The 22,763-nt window shown below is 48.4% G+C and overlaps 1 protein-coding gene across 5 annotated transcripts in view; it reads left to right on the top strand.

Moving 5' to 3' along the window:
* USP19 (ubiquitin specific peptidase 19) overlaps nucleotides 1-15,898 on the top strand; it is a 45,589-nt gene extending 29,691 nt beyond the window's left edge. For 3 of the 5 annotated variants that reach the window (XM_063122107.1, XM_063122106.1, XM_063122105.1), the window contains 10 exons: nucleotides 192-332; nucleotides 539-657; nucleotides 785-922; nucleotides 1,094-1,494; nucleotides 2,308-2,418; nucleotides 4,044-4,260; nucleotides 6,182-6,334; nucleotides 8,355-8,518; nucleotides 9,490-9,674; nucleotides 11,602-13,825. In XM_063122107.1, coding sequence (XP_062978177.1) covers nucleotides 192-332; nucleotides 539-657; nucleotides 785-922; nucleotides 1,094-1,494; nucleotides 2,308-2,418; nucleotides 4,044-4,260; nucleotides 6,182-6,334; nucleotides 8,355-8,518; nucleotides 9,490-9,674; nucleotides 11,602-11,820 — 1,848 coding nt within the window. In that variant the 3' untranslated portion in view covers nucleotides 11,821-13,825. Of the gene's footprint in view, nucleotides 1-191; nucleotides 333-538; nucleotides 658-784; nucleotides 923-1,093; nucleotides 1,495-2,307; nucleotides 2,419-4,043; nucleotides 4,261-6,181; nucleotides 6,335-8,354; nucleotides 8,519-9,489; nucleotides 9,675-11,601; nucleotides 13,826-14,853 lie in introns of those variants that run through there. The other 2 variants (XM_063122109.1, XM_063122108.1) reach the window with 1 other exon arrangement.
* The last annotated feature ends 6,865 nt before the right edge of the window (nucleotides 15,899-22,763 follow it).

The following is a 22,763-nucleotide window of genomic DNA, read 5'->3' as shown; positions in this document are numbered from 1 at the left end:
GGTGGCAAATGCTAATATACCTGCTCTTTTGCATGGTTAGGTAGCTGTGTTTAGAACTGCTTGTGCAATTTGTCACCACAGCATCTTGTTGTAGTATATTCCTGAGGTTCGCTACCTCTGTGGTGTGAAATCGGGGTGCGGGAGAGGGCTTCTACCATGGAGGATCTGACTTCTCTCCTTTCTTTGGTTAGGTGCTCAAGAACCGCTTCCACCGCATGTTCCTGCCTTCCCATTCGTTGGACACGGTCTCCCCCACTGACCTTCTGCTGTGCTTTGAGGTGCTTTCTCCAGACCTGGCCAAGGAGCGCGTGGTGGAGCTGCAAGTTCAACAGGTAGGTGCCCTCTGTAGAAGTATAAGCCAGAAAGTGGGGGAGGCCGCAGCCACTGAGCAGCCCCGAGGGAGAGACAAACCTCATCTCTTGGAACATGTAGGTGTGCTGGGTTCAGTGTGAAGCCTATCCTGCCTCACGGGGGTAGCATTTTCCATCCAAGGTGACCATTAGTCATCGTACCCTGTGGGCCACCTCTCCCCTCTCAGCGTCCTCAGGTGACCAGCGTGCCCATCACCAAATGTGCCGCCTGTGAGAAGAAGCAGCAGTCAGAGGAGGAGAAGCTGAAGCGCTGTACTCGATGCTACCGCGTTGGATATTGCAATGTGTAAGTTCTCCTCTCTTTCCCACTGCCCACACCAGGGTTGAGGCCTGTTTTGTGCTCCCAGGCTGGGTGGGGTGGGGAAAGCCCAGGCGGCTTCTGCCTGAGAGTGGTTTTCGTGTGTGTCTTTCAGAACGTGTCAGAGAACACACTGGTCCGACCACAAAACCTTGTGTCGCCCTGAGAACATTGGCTTCCCTTTCCTCATCAGCGTGCCCGAGTCACGCCTCACCTATGCACGGCTGGCCCAGCTTCTGGAAGGCTATGCCAGGTAAGGTGGCCTGAGTGTTGCCCGTACTCCTGGCCAGATGGAGAGCGGTTGCTGCCTGGCTTTGGCTGGGCAGCGAGGGAGCTGCGTCTCCTTCCTGAGCGCTGGCAGCATATTCTCTGCCCGGATGTTGCGGGGCTGGCTGCTGACGGGCTGCTTCCTCTCCCTGCTCAGGTACTCGGTCAGCGTGTTCCAGCCACCCCTGCAGGTGGGCCGGCTGTCCCCCGAACAAGGCTTGCAGCCCCAGCCTCCTGAGAAACAAGAGCCACCGGCCAGGAATAGCAGTGCTACAGCGGTGTGTGCTGCTGCTGCTGTTGCTGCTGCTGCTGAGACCACCATGGAGTCGGGAGATGGTGCCAGGGCCCCACACCTGTTGCAGGAACCCCAGGCATTCCTCTCAGCTCCGGAGCTACAGCCTGAATTAGGGGATACCAGCACTGTGAGGAGCAAGGTGCCCGCAGGGAGAAGCTCGGGGCTAAGCTTGGATTCAGGCTTCTCTGAGCCAGCCTTGGACACACGGCCTGAGAGCTGTGTGGAATCGGAGCTGCCTTACGAGAGAGGCCCCAGGCCTGAAGGTAAGTAGTCACTCTTTGTGGCCCTGACCCGAAACCTGCCCCCAGCTGTAGCTTTTGAGGTCTGCAGTCCAAGGCGTTCCTCAGTGTTTTCCAATGTGGCTGATTTCCCACCATTCCTTGGTGCTGCTTTCTGACGGGGCTCTGCTGAGATATTGCACCAGGCGCTTGGAATATAAGCAGAGAGCAAATATCTGTGGGAGGAAAGGGGGAGGCCCCCCCCCACCCCCTTCACCGGCACTGTGGCGAGCCCAATGGAGACTCCGCTGCAGAGCTTCTTGGGGGAGGTGGTGAAAACGGATGTCGCTGAAGAAGCTTCCCCTGTCATGTTTACGGGCACGCATGAAGACAAGCGAAAAACACACACACACCCCAAATTTATGCACTCCCTTCCAAATTCCCCAAGCAAAAAAAAAAAAAAAGTCAAAAATGGATATGAGGCAACTTAGTGTAGTTACACTTTACTTTGTTCCCCACTTTCTCCCTCAGGGCCAAAAGTAGGGGAAGAATTTGTTCCATATACACTTGCCTCGTGCTGTGAGGGGTAGCTACTGCTGAACAGCAGAACACACCATGGCTGCCGAGACGCACATATTATCCTGAGGCAGGACCATTGACCTCTTGTGTATGCGTGGTTCTCAAAGGCCCCACTGGTCTCCATGGCTGAGGCATGCTGTAGAGGAGAGGGTGTCCTGCTGTTACTGTTTTGTCTCCTTGTCTGCCTGTGAGAAAGGAAAAGGGGCGGTTGAGCAGGCAAAAGCCTGGCCTGCTTGCCATGTGGCTGTCACTGACTTCCCGTCTTCTGCCTCCTTACAGCTGCCATCCCTGGTTACCAGCATCCCGCTGAGGGGCCAAGTTCCCACGTCACCCAGTTCTACATCAACAAAATTGATGCGACCAGCAAAGAGCAGAAGCTGGAGGATAAAGGTGAGGGTCAGAATGTAAGAGCTGGGCCTTGAAAATGAGGCCTGGCCTTATGGGGAAGGAGCTACACTGGCTGGGGGAAAGTTTCTTCCATGCTGGGTCTAGGTTGGACCCAGTCTGTTCAGCCAACGTGGAAGGTGCTCTTGAGCCCATGGAGGGCAGGTGTGGATGCCACTGACTAGCCACGGTGGGGGCTGTACGCAGCTTCTGCTAAAGCCCTGAAAACTCTGGACCAAACTTTGAAGTCTATGAACTGCGAATTATGCAGATCCTCATGGATTATTTTGCATCATTCTGTTAAGGGAAAGGGACAAGGAGCTGCGCAAATCACTAAAAACCCAGCTACGGGAAATTCTGATCAGGAATCTCCTCCTCGTCTGAGAATTCACAGATGCATTGTCTCTTCAGGGGAGGAAAGCACGGTGTCGTGTGCCAGAATCCCCAAGGTCTCCTTTTCCTCCTGCATAGTTGACATCGCCCTGCGCTACTTAGTTGCAGAACAGACAATGGGACACTGATGTTTCCCTTTTGCTGTGTCCCAGATATCTGTGTCTCACACGCCCTCCCCCCCTCCCACACGCCTACACACTTTCATTGTCCGTGGCCTTGGTGGCTTTCCCATCCGCTAACCTGGAGAAGCAGTGGAATTCTGGCCGGAGCTCAGTTTGGCTGGCTTTGGAATGGAAAAATCTTCCCCTCTTTGTTTCCACTTCCCTATAGGTAAAACGTTTCGTTTAATAGGAAGATCATTTTGAGTTATGAGCAAGTTAAGGCTTGCAACTTGTCCCTGTTCACAAGTGCTGTTGAAACCAGAACTGGCAACAGTGCTTTTGTTTTTGTCTCCTCAAACCTCTCATGCTTCCTGATCCGTCCTTCCTTTATCTACCCTGCTCAAATAGGAGAAAGCAGGACTGCCTCTTGTTCTTGGCTGCAAGAAAGGCAAATGCTATTTTGGGCTGCATTAATAGAAGTATAGCTTCCAAATCACGTGAGGTACTGGTTCCTCTCTATTCGGCCCTGGTTAGGCCTCATCTAGAGTATTGCGTCCAGTTCTGGGCTCCACAATTCAAGAAGGACGCAGACAAGCTGGAGCGTGTTCAGAAGAGGGCAACCAGGATGATCAGAGGTCTAGAAACAAAGCCCTATGAAGAGAGACTGAAAGAACTGGGCATGTTTAGCCTGGAGAAGAGAAGATTGAGGGGAGACATCATAGCACTCTTCAAATACTTAAAAGGTTGTCACACAGAGGAAGGCCAGGATCTCTTCTCGATCCTCCCAGAGTGCAGGACACGGAATAACGGGCTCAAGTTAAAGGAAGCCAGATTCCGGCTGGACATCAGGAAAAACTTCCTGACTGTTAGAGCAGTGCGAAGGTGGAATCAGCTACCTAGGGAGGTTGTGGGCTCTCCCACACTAGAGGCCTTCAAGAGGCAGCTGGACAAGCATCTGTCAGGGATGCTTTAGGGTGGATTCCTGCATTGAGCAGGGGGTTGGACTCGATGGCCTTGTAGGCCCCTTCCAACTCTGCTATTCTATGATTCTATGATTCTTTTTTCTTGGGAGGCCGTCAGTGCTGGCCCAGTGTGGAGGAATGGGCGGCAGCACCTGTCAACACCTCTGCCTTACAGGAGATACCCCGCTGGACCTGACGGATGGCTGTTCCCTGGCCCTGGTTTGGAAGAATAATGAGCGGATGAAGGAGTTTGTGCTGGTCAAGTCTAAGGAACTGGAATGTGTGGAGGACCCAGGCTCTGCAAGTGAGGCAGCCAGGGCAGGACACTTCACCCTTGAACAGTGCCTCAACCTCTTCACCAAGCCAGAGGTGTTGGCCCCAGAGGAGGCCTGGTAAGGAAGAAGTATGGGGAGGTTTCTCTGTGAGCTGGGACGTCCCATGGATGTGCACTCAAAACTAATAATAATCTAAATTCTGGAATTGGTAGAAGACAGACACTTGGGCTGTACAAATATTTTTAAGGGTTTCTGCAGCGCATTTCAGAACTAGAGTTTTCCCAAGTGAACAACAAATGTTATAACTAATACAGTGCAATGAAACATCTCTCATTAAAAAAAACACATTAAAACTTTATAAAATCTATTATTTATTTATTTATTTATTACATTTTTATGCCGCCCGATAGCTGAAGCTCTCTGGGCAGTTCACAAAAATTAAAACCATGAAAAGCATAAAAACAAGCAACTATTTAAAAGCATGAATACAAAATACTATATAAAAAGCACAACCAGGATTAAAACCGCACAGCAAAAATTGATATAGGTTAAAATATAGAATTAAAACAGCCGGGGTGCCACAGTAGAGAAAGCCCTCCTTTGTCTGCATTATGCTATCTAATAACTCAAAGATAGCATAATGCAACCAAATAATAATACATTGGCTAAACCAGGCACAAAACATACCAATAATTAAACCCCACTCATCCCAAAAGAAGACTGAAGCAAAAATGTCTTCAGTGCAGGTCTAAAAGGGGAAAAAGGGGGGCCAAACACATCTCTCTAGGGAGTGAGTTCCATAAATGGGGAGCCACCACCATTTTTTGCCCCTGCCAACCTGAGCTCACTACCCGAAGTTGTAGTAATGGTCACCTATTTGGATGGCTTTAAAAGGGGGTTGGATAAATTCCTGGAGGAGAAGGCTATCAAAGGCTACTAGCCCTGATGGTTTTGCGCTACCTCCAGTATTCGAGGCAGTAAGCTGTGTGCACCAGTTGCTGGGGAACATGGGTGGGAGGGTGCTGTTACACCATGTCCTGCTTGTTCATCCCTCGCTGGTGGCTGGTTGGCCACTGTGTGAACAGAGTGCTGAACTAGATGGATCCTTGGTCTGATCCAGCAGGGCTCTTCTTATGTTCTTATGTACTTACCAATATGTTCATGTTCTGAAGCCAATCTTGGGGCTCGGGCAGGCTCATATTGGTGCAGGTGGTCCATCCAAGTGGCCTGGTCCCAAATAAGACCAGCACTTAGAGTTGAGCTTGGAAGCAAATAGGCAGCCATTGGAACTGATACAATATTGCTCCAAACACCAAGTCTCCACAAGCATTCAGGCAGACAGATCTGCACTGCCTGAAACTTCTGACCTGTCTTCAGAGGCAGGCCCACATAGAGCATGTTAACAGTAGTCCAGCTGAGATGGGACCAGGGCATGAGTAATTGAGGCAAAGTCCATCAACCCAAGCTAGAGGAACGGCACCTCCTACCTACTGCTGCCACCTGCATCTTACCGGTGCTTGCAAAGTCCAGGAGCACCCCCAAGCTATGAATCTGGCCCTTCAGGGGAAGTGCAGCCCTATCCTTCCCTGCCTCAGTCCCCTTCACTCCTCCATCCCCTTCTGACAGAGGAGCGAAGGGGATCTAGCCAGCTTCACTCCTCCCTTCCACCTAACACCTTGGCTGGAGGTCTGGCTTCATTGTACACGGGCTTTCCCCAGCCAGAGTGTTGGACTGGGGTGACTTGAGTTCTAGTCCCCACTTGGCCATGGAAGTTCACTGGGTGACTTTGGGCCAGTCACAGACTCTCAGCCCAACCTACCTCACAGGGTTGTTGTGAGGATAGAGATAGAGAAGGCGACGACTAGGTATGCCGCTTTGGATTCCTTAGAGGAAACAAGGCGGGATATAAATGTAATAAATTTTTAAAAAGGACACCAGCTAGAGTCTTTTCACTTGGCACCTCAGTGAGACCTGCTTTGCCCACCCTGCATCTGGCACTAACAGGCCCTCTCTGTCTTCCCACCCGCTTTTCCCCCAGGTACTGTCCAAAGTGTAAGCAGCACCGTGAGGCATCGAAGCAGCTGATGTTGTGGCGCCTGCCCAACGTCCTCATCATACAGCTCAAGCGCTTTTCCTTCCGCAGCTTTATTTGGAGAGACAAGATCAATGATATGGTCGATTTTCCAGTCAGGTGAGGCATGGCTTTGCCCTCACCTATCTTGCCACGTGCTCATAGCACAGCTTTTAGGGTCTTCCTGAATAAACAGCATCCTCCTAGCCTGGAGCAGATGTGGCTGCAATGCTTGGCCCCTGTTGAGACATGAGGACTTTCTAGCTTAGCATGTGCTCAGCTTTGTGCAGACTTCTGGTAAGCCAGGGGTGGGCAACTTTGGAAGGTCCAAGGTTGCACCCCCCCCAGCCCCACTGCCATGAGTGCCAAAAAGAGGGCAACTAAAACAAAATGGCATCTGGAGCTCCTACAGGGCCCCAACGTAGTCAAAATCAGCTTGCAAATAAGCTAATTTTGACCCTTGCGGTGCTCCGTAGCAGCTCCAGATGCCATTTTGTTTGCAATAAATAAATAAATAATGGGGGTTCCCCTGAATTCCAGGGGGTGGCAGGGGCCCCAGGTTTCCCACCCTTTCACCTCAGATCCTTATCTGTGATTTATCCAATAAGAGGTGATATGCTGGAGGAGGTCAATTTGAGTGTCTCCTCTTCTCAGTTTGAAGGGAGGGTAGCACTGAAGTTGGGTTAAAAGGGGAATCTTTTGGAAGAAAAGAAATTAACAGGAGTCTCTGGTACCTTAAATATGAATGAATTGCAGCCACCTATCAGATGCATGAGATGGTCAGGTGTAAATCCATAGGTCCTCCATCACTTTCTGTGACCATTCATTCGTATGATGAAAAGTAGAGAGTCATGACACTGTACATTTAGTTCACCTTTAAGGCTCTCACAAATTTCTCTTCCTTTTGCTGCAACAAATTCTCAATGGTTACTCTGCTGAAATCCGGCCATTTAGGACAGAATGACCTGGGTCCAGGGCTTTGAAAGCCTCCCCTTAGTTTTCCCCCTTCAGCCATTAGATTGAGATTTGTCTGGATAGGAAACAGAATCCACTTTTCAAAGCAAAATGCGCAAGACTCTGTTTATTTATTCAAAGTGTTAGGCTGCCTTAACACTTTGAATAAATAAAACACTCTCAAGGTGGTGTACAAGATAAAAACTATACAAAACCAGATAAATGAAATTCAGTAAATGCATATTCATTAAAGCAGCGATGGGGAACTGGCCAGCATGCCTAATCTGACTCTCAGAGGTTTCCCATCCAGATCATGGGCGCTTTAGTTCCCTCATGGGTCCCTTCCTTGGCTGGGGTGTTTGGTGCGGCCGTGCCCCGCTGACATCATCCGGCCCCCAGAGAGCTAGGTGGGAGGTCAGCTGGCCCTCCCACCCAAAAGTAACCTACATGAAAGCTTCAATAACAGCACAGGTTCCTCATACAAGTTCAATAAACTTGTATGATAAAGTTCAATAAAGTTACCAATAAATCCAGCCGACCAAGAACTGATGGAAAGACCAGCAAAACCTGGTGGCTCTTCAGAGCTTTCCTAAAGACTTACAAAGGAGGGGCCTGATGAACCCTCAGTGGAAGCTGATTCCAGAGCTAATGGGGCCACTGCTGAGAAGGCATGTTGGGCACCACAGGCCTTGTGTGGCTTGGAGTATGCAAACAATAGCCAGAAGTTACCAGTGGGATCCCTTGCCTGTATTTCTTTTTGTACCATAGAGGTATTCTCCTGTGGGATGAACCTAGGAAGCTGCCTTAGAATGAGTCTGCCATTGGACTGCCTAACCCAGTATTGTCCACTCTGTGGCCTTTCTCATCACCTGCAATCCAATCCTTTTAATGGGTGACGTCAGGGTCTGACCATGGAGCCTTTTGTATGCAAACTAGGTGCTCTACTACTGAGCCCCTCCCAATACTCCATTTTGGATAAGAGTCTTGCCTGGCCTGAACCACTGAGGTAGGGCGAGCTCTAAATCTAAGTAAATAAGCCCGGAGGTTTCTTGTACAGTTGAATCTCGGGTGGCAAGCTGTCCACCTCTGAGGGAGGGAGGGAGGGATGATGGGGGTGGCACTATCCTGCCCCCTTGCTCATTGGCTCAAGGCATGGAACAGTGTAACTTACTCTCTCTGTCCTCAGGAGCTTGGACCTGAGCAAGTTCTGCATTGGCCAGAAGGATGAGCAGCAGGTGCCCATGTATGACTTGTATGCGGTTATCAATCACTATGGGGGCATGATTGGTGGGCACTATACAGCCTATGCCCGGCTTCCCAGTGACAAGAACAGCCAGCGCACTGATGTGGGTGAGTAGGAGTTGGCATTGGGTGATCCAGTGACCGTTGATAGGCTAGTCAGTTGCCCGTCATCCATGTAGGGGCTTCTGGGGGACACACAGGAAGAGAGAAGTCTTGACTGAGGCACCCAGCATTTAGTACTTAGCAGCAGGAACATCAGGAAACCCATCTACAAAAGGAGGAACCCTCTTCCAGACGTGAGGAAACTTGATCAGACTCTGGCAGCTAGTTACATAGCTTCCTCTCCACTTAGACACAATTCTAGCACAGGTGGTTTGTAGAGGTGTGGGCTAAAGGGCTTGTTTGTGGGGCTGCTGTGCTACCCTGAACTATCTCAGACTCAGCTTCTTCCAATGAACGCCCCTTCCCATTGTTTGGTGCTTCTCAGCCAGCGGAACTTGGAGGAAGGGAATCTGCTGATTTTCCTGGGTCAGCACATGCTCCACCCATATTTTAAGAGTAAGGAGTTACTTGAGGACCCGTGCCTGAAGCACTGGAGACTGCCCATATAAGTGGGGGAACCCCTTCACGGCTTCTCACAGGGACCAGGGATCCTACCTTGTCAGCTTCATCACTCACGGTTAATTCTTAAGTGGATCTGTCATAGATAGGAACATGAAAAGTGAGGCTGGGGTGTCTTCCTAGCAGTCTTGTGGACTCCTCACTGGCCCCTCAAGTCTGTTTCCGCTGTCATGGAAGCAGCACCTACGAATTCACATCTGACAGCAAGATGAGGCTGTAGTGGCCACCTCATTTGCAAGCTGCCGGCTAAATTTGGGTGAGCAGGCTAAGGGATGTGTCTTTTCCCTGGCTTGGGATCTCTCCATGGTACAACTAGGAGACTGCGATTGCTGTTGTTTGGGACTGGGGAAGAACAGGTGGTAGGCAGGCCGTCCTGTCCCTGCACTGCTGGAGAGAGGTGTATCCCTCGTACAACTCTTTGTGCTGACTCCTTTCCTCCTCCTCCTTCCCGTATGCAGGTTGGCGGCTCTTTGACGATAGCACTGTCACCATAGTAGATGAAAGCCAGGTGGTGACACGATATGCTTATGTGCTCTTCTACCGCCGACGAAACTCCCCTGTAGAGAGACCCCCACGAGGGCCACCTCATCCCTCAGACCCTCAGGCTGACTTGGCCCCATCTGCTGAGGCAGCAGCCAATCAGGTGAGAACTTCTTAGGGGAGTGGTCTGTTTATTCCACCTTGATGTGTCAATTTGGTTGGGAGCTTACTGACATCATCATCATCATCATCATTATTATTATTATTATTACTGATAGCCGGGGGGGTGTCTGCTGGTTCCAGTTTGTTATTCTGGCTGGGGTAAGGATGGGCTGTGAGTGATGTTGGCTTGATAATGGGTCCAGTAGTTATATCCTACAAAGATGCAAGTCTTCCAGGCTGTTGGGAAACAACCAGAGAGAGAGAGAGAGAGAAAATAACCCTTCTCAGGAGTAGGGAGGCTGCACTGGCTCAGAGGGGCCTAGGTGGGTGGATTGGGGAGTTGCCTGGGACAGAAGGCCCTCTCAATGTGGAGGACGACTGTCACCTTCAGAGTCTTGGATGGCAACTGAACATCCTGTGCAACGTAAGCTAATAGGAGATGGGTGCCCTTGACTGTCTCTCTCTCTCACACACACACACACACCTCTGCCGGCAGTCAACCACGATAACCTATATTTATGGGCTTGGCTGTAGGACTGGGCTGCCTGTGCTCTCAATGCAGCTGTAGGCTTAGGAGCTTCTCCTCCCCCACCCCCAGCCATTATGAATAAGGCAGGGACTGGGCAGCAAGCATGCCAGCACTATGCTCTCTGACCTGCTGCCAGCAGCTCTGGCATAGTCGAGGACATGAGCTTCCCAGGTGTGCGTGTGGCGGCAGGGGCTGGCACATCCCAGGGCTCAGTTGTCATGTGGATTCCTGGGAACAGGGTCAGGTGGTGCCTGCATCTGAGGCTGTGCTGTGGGGCAGGCTGCATTGTTCTTGCCCTTTCTATGGGTCTTGTAGTTCACTGAAGCTGGGCGGTCCGTTTTGCGCTTGGCATCCACCATGGTTTGCTAGGCCTTGGTGCCCAGCAAGCCAAGACCAAATAGGAGCCACATACCCTAGGGAGGAAGAGAAGGAGCAGACACAGACAGAGCTGTTCAGAGAAGCTGCCAGAGAGAGAGAAAGAGGCTTGTATGCTTAAGCCAAGATTCCCTTCGTGCCTGTGGTGGGACTGGACCTCACGCCTTCTGCATCGTCGCCCTCCCTCGCCAGCTTTCGGCTGTGGGAGCTCAGGAAGCATTAGCCCCTGAGTGGGGAAGATGCTATGGATTCCACCTGCTTTTAAAACTCATACAGAACATCACTGGCTGACTGGTCTGTGAATGGTCCTCCTGTACATGGAAAAACTGGTCTGCGACTGGTTACCCCATGACTAACTTCGCCTGTGCATCTGTTTAATTTTTTAAAAAAAGAGAAAGAAAGAAAGAAAAGCGCTTTGACTGGCTGCCATCTCTGAATGCTCCTCGTGGTTTTCACTTACTAAAGCTGAACTGGTGAACTGAACTGTCGTCCTTACAAAAGGTCCTCATGTTCTCACGTGCAAACGCTTGGATGTGATTGGTTGTCATCAGATCCTCATGTTCCTCACCAGCAAAAGTTCTTCTGCGATTGGCTGTTTATGAATGATCCTCGTATTCTCACCCATTGTGATTGGTCGGTCAACTGAATGACCTTCGTGCCTACACAAGACACTAGTGGCTGTGATTTACTGGGTCTGTTGAAAGGACTTACGCTGGCTTTGATCCTTGCAGACTGGGGAAACTGCCGTCAAGCCAGCCAGCATGGATGCCTCACTCTGACAAGCTGGGCCTTGCTCTCCATCATCTCATGTCTTGCCTTGCTCACTCTGTCCCTGGGAGGCCCCTGAAGCCCTAGCAAGGCAGCGAGGGTGGGTGGGATCCATAGGACCGTGGAGGAGAGATCGGCAGTGGAGAAAAGGGGCGCAGGGCGGGCAGATCTGGGAAGGGGCAGGGCAGTGCATGGGAGATGGAGGGGTTTGCCACTGTGTTCTCCTCAAGTGCTGACCCAGGTTTCCACATCGCAGGCTTCTCTGCTCTGGCAGGAACTGGAGGCCGAAGAGGAAGCTGCCAGGAGGCTGACGAGGAGCCCTTGGAGGTCTTGTGGCCGAAGAGCAAAGAACCTCCCCTCAGAGGGTCCTGACGATGGCCGGGTCCGCTACTTTGTCCTGGGCACCATGGCGGCCATTGTGGCCCTCTTCCTGAATGTCTTCTACCCGCTCATCTATCAGACCCGCTGGAGGTAGCGGCCCCAGCAAGGCACCGGGAGGGGAGCAGCCGGCACACTGCAGCCTTGGCTGTCCTCTGTTGCATCTGGGTGGTGAGGGGCTGGGATGCTCCTCGCCAGGTAGGTGCAAGAAGAAGCCCTAGTGCCAACGCCTCCCCCGTGGAGGAGGTGCCACGTCCAGTTTCGGTGCTCTCCCGCTTAGGCGACCTCCTGGATATGCAACCAGGGAAGATCCTTTATGACTCAACAGCCCAGGAAGCCTCAATGGGACAAACCTTTCCCAGATGACTTTTGTGCACTTCAGCCCACGTGAATCTGGAGGGCTGGGAAATGTATGTACTTCCAGCACAGGCTGCAGATCCACAAATATCTGTCTCTATACCGGGATGGCAATGTTTGTCTCTGCCACTCTCTGCCTTGGGATTGCTCCTCCAAATTGGGTTGACCACCACCACCACCCCCTTCCCCGGTGCCTAGTACTTGACGGTTGTGCCAATTTAGCCCAGCTGAGCATTAGTGCTGTGCTTGCAGCAAGTGGAGAAAAGGACATCTTTTTGAATGGACAACTTTCCCCATTTGGGGAAGGGAAAATTAATTGCTGACTCTTCTAAATGTTGACGGATTAGGTTATCTCACCATGATGCAGGCAGGTAGACCATCTTCTTCCTCTCTTTTTTTAAACAGCATCTTCTTTAGTTGTTAATCCAGCATGAGTATAGACTTCAAGGGAAAGTATTTGCTCAACCTTCTTCCTCAACCTTATTTAGCTCGAGGCCCCAGCTGAACAGAAGAAAGGCGTTTTGATTTGTATCTCTGCTCTTTTACATGCCTCTGTGAATGCGTGCGCGTGTATGTGTACGCCTATTTCTTTGTGCACACAAGGTAACAGAACTGTGTTTTTTGGATTCACGGTTGTGCGGACTTGTGTTGTTTTTAATACGGCCCGTCAGGCTGTGGTTCCTCATGGCGATGCAGGATCCCTCTTAAGCATCTGGAGCACAGGTTCAATCCTAAATGCCGTTGGCTGTGGCCGGGCAAGTAAGAGCGATCTTGAGAGCTTGTGATCCTAGAGCCGAGTTTCCTTCTTCGCAATACCCTCCATGGATTATGTATTACTATTACTGTTTGTTTGGTCCTATTATTCATATGCATTATAAAGCCTAACATCGCACACGTTCTTCCCACCACGTTCAGAGAGGCTTTCTGCTTCTTTGTGGAGGGGGGAAATGGGGTTGGCCTTGCCACCAGTGCCAACAGTCAGGTTAAGTGGTGCCTGATGCTGGTATCCCTGCTGCGCCCCAGGAAATGGGCCGTCTCTAGCCACAGCAGTGCCAAAGAGCACAGCCTGATCCGTGCAGAGTTCTGGCGTGGGCCTTCCCAGGGTCAGGAGGAGCATCCCTGAGCTATCCTCTGCCAGCTTGGTGGATAAAGGCATTGCATTGTGCTGTGGAAAAGATTTCACTGTATTTATTTATTGTATTTAATAAAGCTAAGCTGTTCTAAAGAGATATAGCCTGGCTCCTTTCTTTCCCCCATCTGCTGCTGTGCTATTCGGTCTCTTTCTAAACTTAGTAGAAGGATTATATCAGTCCCCACGCACCCCACATATATCTTACTGCTGACCCCCAAGCCTGTCCAGTCCTGGCTGCTGTTGCTGCTCATTTTAGGGGACCAAGAAATGGTTTGAGAGGTTCCTTGTGTTGTAACCAACAATATGAGAGAAAAAGTTAATACTGTCGGTGAGAGAAAGTGCAGCGCTGGACTAGAAGGGCTGAGACAGAGCTCTCTGTGTTCTGTGACTTTCTGCAAGTCAGAATTTTCTGCTCAGTGCAGATACAGTAATCTGAAAATTCCAGCGTTCATTAAAAACAGGACTGGGCAGTCTGTGGCTCAGGCGCACATGCAGGCCTCTGCATAACTTCATTCAGGTGTGTGGAGGCCAGAGGGAGAGAAGGAAAACAGGACGGGGGAAATGGGGGAGAAGGCAAAACAGATGTAGCAATAGAAAGAGGGGGCCGCCTTCTGGAAGCAATCATTTCAGACCTCTGGCAAGGAGGCGGGGGGCGGGCCATCATGGATACAAGTGCTGCAGCCTTCTGCAAGTGATGAGTTCAGATCTCTGGCAAGAGTGATCTGTCCCTCCCCCCTGCAGCCTGCTTCTGGTGTGGGGGGAGAGAAGGGCTTGGACAAAAGAGAGAAAAGGGGGTGCCCCTGCTCCATGGTGTCTCTGTCCCTGTTCACTGCTGGCGTGCTGCCCTTGATATTACCCACTAGGGAATGCAGCCCTTGACAGAACAGAGTTCCCCATCCCTGATTTGAAAAAAAGAATTTGTTTTTTTCACCTTGATAGCTGCAAAGAGAGTTTTAGAAGTATGTGGACTGTGGTTTAGTGAAACCTTTAAAGCAAAAAAAAAGTGGGGGGGGGACGACGACGACGACACAGGGGGGTTTCCAGTCAATAGGTAAAGTTTAGTACTTACATAACTTTTGCCCCTCACCATTATTAGCAGAAGCAGAATACTTTATGCCAAATAAGTAGTTATGCACTTATAAGTCGGTATGAGCCAATTTGCATCATGTATACAGATGGCAACATTCTGTTTTCCTTGTTGCACAAGTTAAGTTACTTTGGGATAGGAGTCTGAAAAGCAAATTGCCTAGTGAGGAGTATGCCCAGCTCTAGCCTAATAGCTGAATGTTCAGCTCAGGGCAGAGGAGGAGGATGGGTAAGAGATGTGTTGCAATCTGAAATTGACATGTATTTCACATACCGGTTTCTCTTTTTTTATGTAGGCGCCCATACCCCGTTCAATAATATCAGTTGTATCTGCTTATCAAAAGCCATAGTTATTTATGCCACAGAATAATCTAAGGACAAGGGCTTTTCTAATTACTCAAAACGTATAAAAATGCATACTTTTACCGGCTTGAAACTGCGTTTTAAGTATTCTAGGTCGGATTCCTTCTAGGGGGGCAAAGGAGGTGGGTCTGTTTGCATATTCATGCCTCTTTCTTCCTACAGCTGCTATCTAATGCTTTGTTCTGTTTGCAGGGAATTAGCTCGCCACCCTTTGGAACCAGCATCGCCCCTGAAGTGGCTCCCGTGTTGGCACCGGAGGGGGTTGCAGAGCGCCCCACTCCATCCTACAGCAACATGGAGGAAGTTGACTAAGGCATTCTGCACTGGGGGTGGGGGTGTACATAAAAAAGGCTTTGTTTTGTGACTTCCCACCCACCCACCCACCGCACCTTGGCGTACCCCTGCAGTGGGAAGGAGGAGGAGCTGCTGTGACCTTTTCTTGAGCACACAAGCACTTTCTGCTCCACCCCTTCCTCCTCCCCTGCAAGCTGGAAAGGTTCCTTTTGTGTCCCCTGCTAGAAGCTGCTCTGTGCTGGCATGCAGGGAGAAATCCATTGAGCCCCCAGTGCGATCCCTGAAGCTCCTGCCCCAAAGGTTCCGGTTAGGACACCTTGCACTCCTCTTGCATACCCAGCCTGTCCTATTTGAGGGGGGGGGTCATTGGTGTCTGCCCCTAAGGGGCCTTCTCCCAATTTGCCATACCATGGGTGCCTGCTTCACCATCTTCCACAGTCCCTCTTTGCCCACGCTTCTACTCTCCCAAGCCTACTCCTTCTTGGTTTCCCAAGCTCAGGACACCATCTTGGCTGTAAAATGCCCCTTCATGAGGGACGTGTGTCTCTCCTGTTTTTGGTTTTGGGTTTTTTGGTCCCTTCACCAGCATTGCTTAGTCTGGCAGTTAGGGGGAAGGGGGGTTGTGGTTGGCACCTGCTCTTGCCTTCTCATCCTTCACAGAAGGCATGGAACTGTGGTTTGCCCTATTACTTGGCTACCTTCTCCTGGTCATTTTGGATTTCTTGGCCCCTTGTCACTTCCTTGGGGTGGGAAGCCACTGCTGTCACCATCTCTATTTAAATTTTTGGCTCCCCATCCCTGTTACCCATGCTCGGAATTGCTGTAACCAAATGAGGCTGTTCTGGGCCCACTCCCAGGAAGCCTCAGTCTTGCTCTCTCTCTTTGTATAAAGTTGATGTTTGTCTTGGGTCCTGAGTTATTAAATTCTACTCAGCGCTGCTTCTTCCTGTGTCTGTGTGCTTTCTGTCTGCTGCCATGCCACCTTGGCATGGACTTCCAGCCTGGACACCACTGAGGAGATAAAACTGCAACCTGAATTAGTACTCTCATTCTTGTTGTCCCCTTGGCAATGCATTCTGGGAGCCGGGAGAAGAAGGACTGGTGGCACAGTTTGCTTTCTATATGAAATTACTTTTATGCTGCCCTGAGCTCTTGGCACAGAAAAGGGCTATAAACCAGGAATTCTCAGAATTATGTCCTACCTTCTTGCTGTGTATGCACTTGCTGATGTGTATTGATGTGCCCATTATAAACTTTTCCCTCTACATGTATTTATAATTCTCAGCCATAGTAGTAAATCAGAAATTTTAAAATATATAGTATTGCAAGTAATTATGGCACCTTAAAAACCTACACATTTTATTATGGAATATTTTTTGTGGACTAGAGCCTACTTTATCAGGTGCAAGAATATTATATAGTGCTTTATCAGTGATTGGGAAATATATCTTTTCACTACAATTACAGAAGGAGTATTAGCAATGCAAATTAGTATATATAGCAATATACTTAGCATATTATTTAGGTTACCTTATCACAGAAAATAATAGCCCCATGTGTAACAAAGGTCTCTTTCCTACATTTCTTAATGAGATAATAGTCTGTATATAATGATAAAGCCTGCATGTGCCAAACTCAGTAGTTACTATGTCAGATAAAATGTTTGAAAACAGGCATTTTCTCTGATGCTGTAACTATTCAGATTCATTTGGTGAGGTGTTCATTCGTGGGAAATGACCACCTTATCTTAATCAGTGGGATGAAATGGACACTAAATTGTGTACAGAAGTTTCTTATTGAGAAACAAACCTGATTCAGGCAGAACAAAAGGGGGTAGCTTAGATAGCAATGGCCATTCTTGTTACCATGTGTTTAAACAAAGAAAAGACACAGAGCAGGGCCTCATGCACACATATGCACAGAGGGGTCTAAAGAGCTTTGAACATTTGGCAGACTAAAAAACAACTATTCCCCAGCGATTCTCTGATATTCTATATATCCTGCACTAACCAGGGAGCAAAGACCAGGACAGCATAGAGCAACTCTTCTGAGAGAACTTTTGGCCTTTCCTGTTGCTTGTCCCTTCACTAGCCTTGCTTGATACTGTGAGCAGTGGGCCGCTTAAACTGAAGTGGAAGTGGCTTTGTTTCAGGGTGAATGAGAGAACCACATGAACCCAGAAGGATAAATAACATCTATTTTATTTATTTATTACATTTATATACCACCCCATAGCTGAAGCTCTCTGGGCGGTTTACAAAAGTTAAAAACAATGAACATTACAAAGCAAATATTCAAAAATTTAAAACCATCAAAAGCATAAAAACAATATCCATTTAAAACTACTATTATACACCTGCAGCAAGGGATAACATAGTTAGTGCCATGTAGGCTGCAAAATAATGTTTTATTTTATTCATTTAATCAATTTCTAGACCACTTGCCGTATCCAAAAATATCTCAAAGTGGTTTTCAATACAAATTGAAAATCCAAAACATAGATTCAAATACAAAAAACTCCACAATAAGATATATGTCCCCATAAATCCAAACTCAAAAACGCAGCCACACAAAACAACACTAATGGTCAGGAAAGGCCTGACTTGAAGAGACATGTTTTTGAACAGAAGACTAAATCATAGCACATTTTTTCACCCCCTGGATACCTGTGGGGAGGGCAATTCAAAAGGTGAGTGCCACTACGCAGAAAGCCTGCTTATGGGTTGGCATCCGCAACCTAGAGTTCTTGGTACCACCAGCAAGGCCTCCTCCAATGGTCTTATTGATCAAACGGTTCTGTATGAGGGAAGGAGGTCCCCCAGCTCACCTAGTTCCAAGGCAGTCAACGTGCTATATGACATCAGCAACAAGACCTTGGCTTGGTAGTTAACAGGCAGCCAGTGCAATCCCTTTAACACCAATGTAATATGGGCATGGTCAGGTGCCCTACTTAGTATTTTGGCTGCCGCATTCTGTCCTAGCTGCAGCTTCTGAACCAAACATGAGGGTAACAGCCCTACATAAAGTGGATTACCGTAATCTAAGCATGATGTTATGAAAACATGAACTACAGTGGCAAGGCTATCCCTATGCAATAAAGGGTGTAGTTGGGATACCTGCATACACTCCTCTCCACAGAGGACACTTGTACCTCTCAGAATAATGAATTCAAGAGCAGCCCCCAAAGCTGTACCTGGTTTTTCCAAGGGTGTGCAACCCCATCTAGAACAGAAAAGCTTCCTAATTTCATCATTATTGTTTTATTAGCATCAGCATTTATTTATTTGTATAACAGTAACTCCATCAATGTGCATGGCATTGTACATAAAACAACAAATCACTGCCACAAAGGCTTACATTCTAGAATAGGAAGGGAGACGATCAGTTGGAGAATAGAAAACAGGTGAGAGCAAGGAAGGAGTGAGGACCTGGCTGTTAGCAAGGCTGTAAGTTAGTGTAAAAATAGTTGTCTGGACTTCTAAGAATAAACCAGTAATGTTCAAACTATACATGGGGCCCTTCAAAGATGGCTGACATCCTTCCCTTGAAGACAAGGGATTGCTTTTACCAATCACACTACAAGCACGGAGCTGCAGAGGAGTGTTGGGTAAGCTTTGAGTGCTTTCTCCATTCACATGGAATAACGAGGACAGCCAGCAGCACTGGCAAGTGCCCTGTGTGAACTGAGGGCCAAACGAGAGGAGTTGGTGCAGTCTGTTTTTAGAGCAAAAGAGGCATGTGGCAAAGGGTTGCTGAATCTTGTCTGTGCCTGCTGCTTACCTCCCCATAGATCCTGTCCACAAGTGTATTTCCCCTATCTTCCAAGAGTGAAAAGCACTTGAGGGACAGACGGCAAGCTAAACCATGCTGCAGGGGTAGGGTGGGGTGGGGGGGTGAGTATGGCATTACACCCCACAAGTCAGTTCCCTAATGTATGACTGATTTGTAAGTCTATTGTGTTTAGAATGTTGACCTGAGTGGGTGGAGATTAAATATCTTAGGAGGGGGGAGGAGGATATATAAGGGAATGACTGAGGTGATAAGGGGGTGTTTTTTTTAAAGTACTCTGGTTGGAGGGAGAATTAGAGGATCAGGGTAGAGAGGGTTGTCTTTTGAGTGTAGTGTGCAGATAGTCAGTTGGGGTATATTAAACAATCCTGATAATAAAGAAAGTTCAAGAGTGAAGGTGTGAGAGAAAGGAAAGTGTGTATGAGAAGAAAGAAAGGATTGGATGAGAGGTTTTAACAAGGGTCTGAAAAGTTTTATTATGAAACAAAGTTTGTGAACATTGAAATAAATTTTTATTCAGTTTGTTTTGCTACCTCAAAAATCCCACGTGTCTCCTTGGCATTTATCATCTGCATTTATATACATATAACACCCATTCTGACATTAATTCACCATCAGCACATATAATTCACAGTGCATTATTTTATTCCTGAAATTATTCATGTTTAACCCCTTTCTCCACATAGTTTGTAGAAAGGTAGTGTTTGTCCCTCACCTCAGGCTCATAAAGTGGTGGTGCTTAGCTTGAGCAGGGAGTGTCCACGGACAGGCCTGTTGTAAAGAGCCTGTGTCGTGGCACAGTGAGCCTTTAAAAACTGGCCCCTCAGTCTTTGATATTATAATAGGACAAATGGGGTACCACCATCACAACAAATTGTTGCCACAGTTATCCATGCACTGGTTAACCTCAGCAACTTGCTCTGTGTGGGGCTGCCCTTGAAGATGGTCTGGAGACTAGCTAGTGCAGAATGCAGCAGCTCAGCTGTTAATGGGTGTGCCTTTAAGGGACCATACTACACCTTTCTTCAAAGATCTACAGTGGCTGCCCGTCAGATACCTGAAGGGATGCCTTTCCCCATATAATCAGGGCTTTGTTGTCAGGTGGGGCCTTCTGAAAATGCTCCCACTGGCAGAGGTTAAAAAATAATCTATGACTCATCAGAGGGCCTTTTCAGCAGTAACACCCCACTTATGTGCTCCACTTGGCTCCTATTTTAATATACATCTCTGGGGCAACTGAAGGCTTTTCTTTTTCAGCAGGTCTTTGGGTAATTATTGTCTGTTTCAATATTAAATTGTATTTGTTGTGACTCTCTCCAAGGTCCCATATGATAAGGGGAGGGATATCAATTTATATAAAGAAATAGGCCCAGAACGCTTCCCAGAATCCACTGCAATACAGGGCTTCCTCAGCTGACAATTTGATGCAGAAAGAGTTGGAGTGTTTGAAAACTGCTGAACTATGCTCTTTGTGTCTGCTGTGTCAAGTCCTTTGGCCTTGCCTTGGATTCCCACACGTCTATCTAGCTTGGGGAAGATACAATATGTTTCCTGTTGAGGAGCTGTGCCCAGAAGCATCCTTGGCCTCTTTTCACATTACAAAGGGATCAGCCTGAGGCCCTGCCTTCCCCTCATGTTCTGAGGCATTCACCCTCACTCCCCAGCTTAGAAAAGGGGCCCTGTGTTTGCCCTGTGAGCGTGGCCACTGTCTGCTATGGGGAGACTTAACTGTGGCATGGGATTGTTTGCTCCCTGGACGCCATGGCAACAGGGCAGGCTGTCCATGGGAATGTGTTCCTGATCTCAGTTCTCATGAGCCTGGGTCTTTGGGGTGGGGGAGGAAGTGTTGCCCAGACTGACAAGAGCGGGAGGGAAGTAACAGGCTTTATCACATGCCTACAGGAAGCTACAATAGTATTAGTATTTATGCTACATACTAATAGTATTGATATTTCCCTCTCAGTGTTATAAAAGAAATAAAAAGCTTTGCCTATTTTTCTTAGTCATTACAACTCCTTTGGAGGGTAGGTCAGTATTATTTCTATATAGTTGAACAGGAGGACAATCCGTGTCTTTCCTACGATCACCCAGTAAATGAATGGCTTAGCTTGCTGCAACACCAGAGAATTCTAGTTCATAAGTTTAACTGGGATGTTACATCTGCTCTTTGGGCCCATTTCAGAGGAGGTATTTTGGTTCATTCTTACTACCAAGGGTCCACTTGTTGCAGATACAACCTGCCCCAATGTTACTGTGCTCAGGAAGACAGCTCTCGTTCACTTTGGATTGTACATGGTTCTGTGAGGCATGAACAGAATTTAGCTTTGAAGAAATTCAACTTCCCATCACAAAATTGCAAGCATGTAGACCTCATAATTGCTGGCAGATGTTTAAAACTGCAAGGCACTTATTTAAAGCTCAGAAAACCCTTGGGCACATGGGCAATGTAAGTGTAAGTAAGTGAAACTGTATTGCATATAGGCAAAGGTCTTTGCAAGAACTCTGATTTCCAGGCTCAGTTCCCTGAGCATCTGCAGGTAAGGCTGGAAAACTCTGGAGAACCACTGCCAGTCAATGTCAGCAATACCAAGCTAGATGAGCCAAATGGTCTTCGTATATTCCTAATAATAGGCTTAACTCACAAGGAGGTAGATCTAGGCAAAACTTTATAAAATACTTCTTACTGCAACAGCAGTTCAAGAACTGAGCTGACTAGGACGTTTATGAAAACGCAGTAGAGGCAGGTGACTCCGATTTTGGTTGGGGCTGTGAATTCATTCTGTGTTTTAGTCAGAACCAGCCTGAGCTCTAGAATCACAGAATCATAGAATAGCAGAGTTGGAAGGGACCTACAAGGCCATCGAGTCCAACCCCCTGCTCAATGCAGGAATCCACCCGAAAGCATCCCTGACAGATGGTTGTCCAGCTGCCTCTTGAAGGCCTCTAGGGTGGGAGAGCCCACAACCTCCCTAGGTAGCTGATTCCATTGTTGTACTGCTCTAACAGTCAGGAAGTTTTTCCTGATGTCCAGCTGGAATCTGGCTTCCTTTAACTTGAGCCCGTTATTCCGTGTCCTGCACTCTGGGAGGATCGAGAAGAGATCCTGGCCCTCCTCTGTGTGACAACCTTTTAAGTATTTGAAGAGTGCTATCATGTCTCCCCTCAATCTTCTCTTCTCCAGGCTAAACCTGCCCAGTTCTTTCAGTCTCTCTTCATAGGGCTTTGTTTCCAGACCCCTGATCATCCTGGAGCTTTCCACAGTATTTTGGGGTTTTGGTGTGTGTGTGTGTGTGTGTGTGTGTGTGTGTGCACGCACCTGGGATAGCTCCCTTAAAGTTCTGGCTGGGTCTGACTGAAACCCAGAATGAATTCACAGCCTCAAATGAAATCGGAGTCTCCAGCTTCAAGTGTAAAAACTCCTTCCCAGCATGGGAAGACTTTCAAGGAAAGTTTAGGCAGGCATCCGTTGAGGATGCTTTCGTTATATGGGACATTTTAATAGAAAAAGACAAAAAAGCTGAGGGGAACAAAAACAGTTTCTGTTATAATTGCAAATTTATTTATTTTTTAAAACATTATATATGATATATCCTGTTGCAGGAAAGGGTTGATGTAGATGATTGATTCACCAAGTCCCTTCCTGTTCAAAGCCTATTTTCACTTGCTTTTCACTTCCTGATAGGCAGACAGATCCTTGCTGCTAGCAGATGAGGAACTCCCCGCCTGACCTAATATCACTTCACAACCTTTCTTGTTTTGCTCCTGCATTGAGGGTATCGAGCGCTTCGTTTCTCTGGCTGTTGAGAAGCTGCCAAGTCTGCCATGCACCTGCTTGGCTCCATCCGCCAGTATCTCCATGGTACCCAGCAGCAAGGGGGACTCCTAGTCCCAGAATGCAGCTGGCGAGCCTGATGTCAGGAGCGGCGGCCAATGAGGCGCAAGCTGGGCGGGGAAACAGGAGCAGATGCCGTTGCCTCTCCCCGTCCCTTCTCCTCCGAGCGACAGAGCTCGGTGCTAGA

This window comes from Elgaria multicarinata, chromosome 3 (assembly GCF_023053635.1).
Source record: "Elgaria multicarinata webbii isolate HBS135686 ecotype San Diego chromosome 3, rElgMul1.1.pri, whole genome shotgun sequence".
In the NCBI taxonomy this organism is placed as follows: Eukaryota; Metazoa; Chordata; class Lepidosauria; order Squamata; family Anguidae; genus Elgaria; species Elgaria multicarinata.
This window is presented reverse-complemented; position numbering and strand designations above follow the sequence as displayed.